Source organism: Bemisia tabaci, chromosome 7 (genome assembly GCF_918797505.1).
Source record: "Bemisia tabaci chromosome 7, PGI_BMITA_v3".
Classification (NCBI taxonomy): Eukaryota; Metazoa; Arthropoda; class Insecta; order Hemiptera; family Aleyrodidae; genus Bemisia; species Bemisia tabaci.
Window position 1 is genome coordinate 28,127,037 of NC_092799.1, and position 7,407 is coordinate 28,134,443.

At 36.7% G+C, this 7,407-nt stretch overlaps 1 protein-coding gene across 5 annotated transcripts in view; it reads right to left on the reverse strand.

Moving 5' to 3' along the window:
• Positions 1-7,407, reverse strand: part of LOC140225122 (uncharacterized) — a 33,653-nt gene that overhangs the window by 9,824 nt on the left and 16,422 nt on the right. For all 5 annotated transcript variants that reach the window (XM_072302773.1, XM_072302772.1, XM_072302770.1 and 2 more), the window contains 3 exons: positions 3,297-3,374; positions 2,517-2,670; positions 576-704 (listed from right to left, as the gene is read on the reverse strand). In XM_072302773.1, the coding sequence (XP_072158874.1) occupies positions 576-704; positions 2,517-2,670; positions 3,297-3,337 (324 nt within the window). In that variant the 5' untranslated portion in view covers positions 3,338-3,374. The remainder of the gene's footprint in view (positions 1-575; positions 705-2,516; positions 2,671-3,296; positions 3,375-7,407) is intronic.

Here is a 7,407-nt window from a genome sequence, read left to right on the forward strand (position 1 = left end):
TGGACCCGCCGATTTTGCGCCGTATCAGACTTTTCATTATACTGATAGAGCCTTCTCAGAGAAGCGGGAGAAAAAAAGAATTTCAAAGGGAAGCTAGTATCCGCCCCCGCAAACCGACTGCTATGATTACATATTCTGAAGGCTTCTTTCTAAACGTGTGTTCGCTATCGTGAAGTTCATGCGCCTTCAATTTTGCTGTATAGGCATCAAGCATACGGAAAGTCACGAATAAATATAGATCAGAATAATATGCTGCCATCTCACTTCATGGTTTAATCATTCTGGCCATTACAATAAATTACTTTTGCTCTACATGAATTTTGAAATGTAATTTTGGAAAAAACTCATCGTACCACTGTCATTCGTAGTTTAAAGTACGTGGTACCATACTGGGGAGCAGTGTATGAGCATGTGTTTAAAAAATGAAATTTCATTTTGACAACAAATTTTTCGTTGTAAAAATATTTTTTTTGTTTTAAAAAAAATTAAAAGCGGTTAATGGTGATTTAATTAAGCTGCGCACACCTCACGTCTGCCAACTTTTGCTATTTGGGTTCACATCCGGACCAACTTACCGATATTTTACGTCTGAAGATTCTTCTAAGGCACCAAGGGAAGTATCTCTTTTCATTTTCACTCTTCGCAGTGTCCATGTTAAACCCCTCAGCAGCTGGCTCGAAGAGCGTTCCATCTAATCCACGGTTCTACAACATTATCGTAGTTTTCATCTCAAAATGTTCACAAGGTGAAACCCAATTTGAGCGCTGTTACACATGTACATGGATTTACATGGATGTACATGTACATGGATGGTCGCCGAGCAAAGGACCACTAGACAAGGTACGAATTTCAGCATTCTGATTTATGATTCTTAACCAAAATTCCATGAGATCACGATTTGCGGAACAAAACTTACTGATATTAATTCCTAACTCAGATAGTCTATATTTCTTGACGCGTGAATTCAAGCCTCCCGCTCATGAAAACTCAATGCTCTATACGTGATTCACATCGCGCGCTAAACGTTATCATGAAAGTCTCTGCGATATAAAAATCTCGCAACTCAATCTTGACACTTTGGCTCAGCTATGGCAAATTGCTTATGGTTTGAACATCACATGGTAAGAAATGAACATTGCTCGATTGAGAAGCTTGCTGAAATCGTTGTAGTGCGCAATTTGACTCACGGAGAGCTTTCAGTTTCTTATGAGCGGGCAGTTCAAATTCCTTGTAATCAATGTGAGATTAAAACGTTAATATCTTCGTAAGGAGTTGGTTTCAGTAATTTCCGTTTCGCGAACCGCGTTCTACGTGAAATTCTGGTTAAGAAACATGTATCAGAATGCTTCAATTCATACCTTGTCTAGTGGTCCATTTTGTGATGTAAAACTGACAAAAAACGTAGCCAAACTAGCACTTTCGGGATAGTTGTTCAGCTATTGCCTGTTTTTCAATGATAGACGTTGTAGTTTTATATCTTGACATTACTGTAGCGGTTAATTCTAGGTCATATCTTCCTGTTTCTCTTAGAAGATTCCTCTTTTCTAAAATATTTAATTTTAGTAAAAGTTATACTATATGTGCGCAATTTTTTTTCTTAAGGAAATGACAAAATAAAATGGTGAATCTTAGTCTCCGAAAAATTTAAAGCAAAAATATCATGAGTCTTTCATCGATTTTTTTTAAAACAAATTTTCAACATCCAAATACTCGTGTGGATTTTTTTTTGCTGAGCACGAGATCATTACGCTTGGTTTTGTGTTGTCTCTAACTCTTTAAACCCTGGAGTTTAATAGGTAGGTACACTTTTTGCTCCACCCAGAAAAGTTCATAGCATCATATCAAAATTTTCGGCCGGGGCATTGAAAGCTTTTTAGTTTTTGCACCGTAATTTTATAACTAAACCCACCATCAAAGAACTAATGTATAGGTGTATTAACGAAAAGTCTTTTCATCCATGACGTCATGATAGCTTTGACTTTTCACATTTCAAAAACGCACACTTCACAATTGCCAATCGGTTTAGGTAGTAATTTTAAAAACATTTCGAAACGACCTCAAGTCTCCCTTTCTTGTTCCTTTCTCTTCCTTCTTCCTTTTTTATTAATAGTTTAATATTAAAAAAATTATTCCGGTGAACGCTAGATGATACCAATAATTAAGATGAATGGATCTTGTCAATAGAATATTACACGATATGATATTGTAACATATTACGACTAAAATGGAAACCTTAGACACATAAACATATGCAAAGCGACATATTTTAGGCCTTTTAGATATCGATTTTTTGGATGGAGCGAGTCTCGTGTAAATTTTTCGTGTAATCAGTCGAAAGTCACGAATCAGTTTTCAATCAAGCAACTTACATATCTTAGAAGTAATGTTGAAACCACATAAATTATTATATCATAATAATCCTTTCATCAGGCATTCTAAATATATTCGCGTCCACCTTTCTTCTTATACTGACTAAACTGGGACAAAACAGCATTGAACTGATTTCATATGCTTACCTCTCTTTTCAAGGCATCATTCTCAAGCAGTTTTGAGAGCATCAGTAGGATTGTAATTTTGCTCACCACTCCGCACATAACAGAATTTTCACGAACTAATTGTGCTCTTGCATCCGTGTCTGGGGTCAGCACATTAAGGAGGATGACTTCTTTACTTAAGGATGAGGAGAAGGACAGATGTACACAAAAAGTTAATATTGCACTGTTGTAATTACTGACTAAATTTCAAGTTTAAATGCCTCGGATGCAAAGTATTTAAAAAAAAACCGATCTCTTTTAATCGTAAAGTAATGGAGTACGTTTATCTCACTACTGGAACTGAGAACTATATTCAATGCGTTTCTTCTCTTCTTTATATGCAAGGATGCATTTCTAAGTCGCATTTGATATCCGCATTTTACGCACTAGGCAGATTTTTCATCGTATTCAGTCATCAAATGACGCATGACGTTTTCATAAAAAAACGGTCAAACAAAAAAGCATGAACCGCCCTATCGATGGAAACAATAGAGCCTGATGAAAGGTATTGATTTTTCCAGAGTCGAGAAATTCGAATATCCACTTGCGTCGTTGTGAAGCTCCGCTCATGTTTCATTTTATAAAAAGAAAACTTACCAAGGGTGGTTTTGAAAATTATCTTGATTAGTTTTCCTTCAAAAATTAAAAAAAAAAAAAAAAAAAACACAATCGGAAATTTTGGTTCTTGGTTTTTTTCTAGCTTTGATTCCTCCACAGAGCAGAGTGGACTTACCGCTATTCTATCATAATCATGTTAGTTACCATATTCGGGCCACGTTTGTAGTGTTTTCTCCCCCTCTCATATGTGCTTTATTTCGGACATATACTCATATTTGCAAACTAGAAAAAACACAAAGCAATGGGTAAACAAGGCTGAAAACAGAGACATAAAAAAACCTAGGAGGTTTCGGGATGATCTCAATTCTCTCCTCGACCAGGAAACAAAAATAAAATTAAAACAAGTTGGTTTTTGCAATCGCTAGCGATAGCAATATTCGTCATGGGAACTTTTGCTTCTGGGATATGAAAATTTTAAGGTACAGTTCGTTTGTAGTATCTTCAGAATTGAAGGGGCTATGTAATTTTGTGTCGACATCTCTTTTTTAACATTTTTAATTTTTTTTCTTTGCATACAAGAAAGCTGTTATTTACCAATTATTTATTTTCGTTGGATTATGTATGGTTTTTGGAAGTTAACGCATTTAACTTTCAGTTTCGTTTTTTCGGCGTAAAGTATGATATTTTTACTCTACGCATATGCCCGAATACGCATCATAACGACGGTGAAACTACCAAACCACGTATCTCGTTTGCGGTGTTTAAAAATCTCCGCTCACATTTTATTTTTTTGAAGTAGACCAAATCAATATCATTCCTTGAAATTTTCACAGAATTTTCTCCGCACGAAGAGGAAAAATCACGGAAATTTTCAAGACTGGACGTTAAGTAGCTTTTCATTTAAAAAATAAAGTATGACAGGAAGTCTGCGACGTCGCAAACCGAGATACGTGGTTTGGTAGTTTCACCGTCGATAAGTGACCTATGTGCTTCCTAAGTTGCCATTTTTTTCATTCAAATAGATGTAACCGAAATGTTAGATGTGTACTACCTATACTACTTTCATGTCATTGCTTTATTTATTTATTTACTTTTTGCGTAGGTATAAATTGTTATTTTTTGCTGAATTTTGGAGAAAATATTGCTTTAAGAACGTGGAATGTAAATTAATTTTATTGAAAAAAGAAAATACCATCATTAATTTGGGCGAACAGAGAAAATATACATCAATATTTGGGTCAACATCTCCCTGATTATATAAAGGATGAATATATTAGTATTTCTGTATCAAAAAACTTAGCTTTTGTCTTCAGAGATACGATGATTCTAGTCCCAGTCAATTTGTTTTATTAAAAAAACAAAAAAACCAAAAATAAATAAAAAAAAAAAAAAAAAAAAAAAAAAAACTGAAATGTTAGACATACTATTTTCATGTCTTTCTATTTGTATCAATAGGTACTTTTTGCTTAACTTACGAACGTTGAATGCAAATTAACTTTATTGAAAAAAGAAAATAACGTCATTAATTTGGGGGAACATGTGGCTGATTATATGAAGGAGGTATATTCCAGTATTTTTGTTTAACATATTAACTCACGAGAAAATGTTCGCACATTTATCATCTACTATTAATTATTTTTTGATGATTAGTCTAAAACATTCAATACAACCATTAAAAAGTAGTTCCCATCGTCGGGTATCGAACTCCCGATCGCCGGGTGCCCGCACCTAATCAAAAATACGAGGCGGTTTAGTCAACTAGGCTATAACGGATCCACGTGGGCGAGAGTAAAAATAGCATTTAAAAGACTCGGGCAATGGGCGGGACTTATCACAAGAGACCTTGACTGCTTTTGAAGCGCATTGCTGTAGGAGCCATGGTTCGCACTGTTTTAATGCGTCTCGAGGTTCATCCCAGCACGCATTCCGATCGCGGCAGTTGAGCTAAGGCAATATTTGCGTATCCATGAATTAAATCAATCAATCGAGCTCTGATTTTGACTTCTTTATCCGTAACGAGTCCTCCAGAACAATTTTCCACCTTGTACGATGGTTATTATTTCTTTACTTCTATTTTTCAAATTTGAGGTGGGATAATGGCGGCTTCTCAAGAACACCGAGGTAGGCGATCTTTTGCACCAACGAACAGAAAACTGATGGCGAAAAATAACCAATCAGAACCTCCCAAAAAAAAGAATTTGCCTAAAAATGGAACTTCGTGGTTCTGCGCAGATTTACCAGTCAGACACGACATCTCAAGGTGGAAAAAAACTCGCTGAAAGCGAATTTTAGCAATCAACACAACTTGACGTAGAGACATGATTGGCTAAAAAATACAACGGTTTTTGATACATCGGAAAATCAACCAAAAATCGGAGACTGGGCGAAACGCTCAAGGTCGCAGAGGTATAGGGAATCCCATAGCGAAAGCAACGGAACGATTCTAATATCATGGGGAACTCCGTTCCCATGACAACAAGCAGTTCCAACGCTAAAGCGTTGAAGGGCGCTTCTTTAACACTGCGCATGCGAGGAACGTTTTCATACGGCCAAGCGAGAGTATTGCGGACGGACGATGTATAACAAATTGCCTACGTGAAGGTGGTCCGGCAGCAACATACCCGCCGCTAGTCTCTGGAAAACAATAGAAAATAGTAGTTGCGTACGTTGCCAGCGAGCGCGCTGCGAGCGCATCTGTTTCAATTACCTAGCATCGAGTCGGGCCTCTAACTTTCTATTCTCTCTGACATAACCGTTGCCTTAAACCTTCAACCCAGAGCCGCAAACAGCTGACGCTTGACGATGCTGCGCCGAGAAAATGAACCAATCACAAAATAGCACAGTAATACGTCACTAAAATGAAGAGATCACGTGACTGTTCGTGATTTTTTCGAATCAATCTGAAACTAGGTACAACCTCAAATATGAGGCATTTAAGCATAACGAAGCCCCAAAATAGTTTAACCAGGTAATACGTCCGTGCGAGATTGTTATGCTTAAAAGCAAAACATTTCACGAAAACTTTTACGAATACCAGATGCAGAAGAAAATCAAATTTTCCCGGGTGTACCAGAATGGCGTCATTACCCATAAGGCAGAACGGTATGTAGTATAGTACATGTTACATCGGGGGAGTCGAACGGCTGGAAAGGGCGCATCTGGTACCCAGAAGCGCCCAACATACGAGTAGATTATAAAAATTAAGAGATCTTTAAACTCCCATTTGCGGCGAAGACAAGAAAACGCCAACACTAAGTTTGCACATGACTCGTATACGAATAAAATTAAATTTTCAGTTCATATAGAAATTAGAACACGAATCCTGAGATGTTATGGAGTACCCTGTGTTTCGATTGATTTTACCAAGAGTATCCGATCGAATTGACCAAATATTTGATTGATCTAATTGAAAGAAATTAAACTCAAAGGAACCAAAGACGTGGGTATTTTGAACTACATAAACTAATGCTTGAAATTAATAAAATGCCGAATGAATTGATTGTACATTCCTTATTTTGTTTATTCTGTCGGACAGTGGCGTGGCGTGCTTTGCGATACACCGATTGTTATGCCATTTAAACCTATGGTAAAGAATCGATTATTAAGGTGTTCGCTGCGAACACCCTGTTTATCGATCCTTTTCCATAGGTTTAAAAGACATAACAGTCGACATATAGCAAAGCACGCCACGCCTTTGCTGTCGGATGAATCGATTGATGTTTTATAATAGAATCAGAGATAGTTCGATGCCCACAATTCAAAAAGCCCCGAGCATGAAAAAAGCTGCATCATAGGAATGGCAATCTACTTAATCTGTGTACAAAAATAGTAACAACACAACCATATGTTTGCGTTCAGAGACATGGCATGGAGACTACGATTGGAATGAACTCATTCTGATGATATGCTGAAAAAGGAGGGGACTTTCAATCTAATCGATTTTTCGAACATTTTTTTCTAAATCCAAATGTTTGCCAGAAGAACTATGAAAATAACTTGATTATCATGTCTATGTTCAGTGACGAAAAAATTGAAACTGTACGCGCGCATTAAAAAGGGCATTCCATGGATGGGGACAATAACTTTCAATTTGATCAATTTTGGAGGTTCATTCGGAAGATTTTTCAATACGTGCGAACGATTATTTTTTGAAAAAATGATTACTTAGGTTGGAAATATTTTTTTTTTCGGCTTTTATAGCTTAAGGACAATTTGAAACCCGCAGCGAGCATTGAACTTTTGCTCCGAATTTAGAACCCAGAATAGAGCAACAACAAGGAACAGCAAAATCGCCCCTAATTTTCAAATTTTGAGG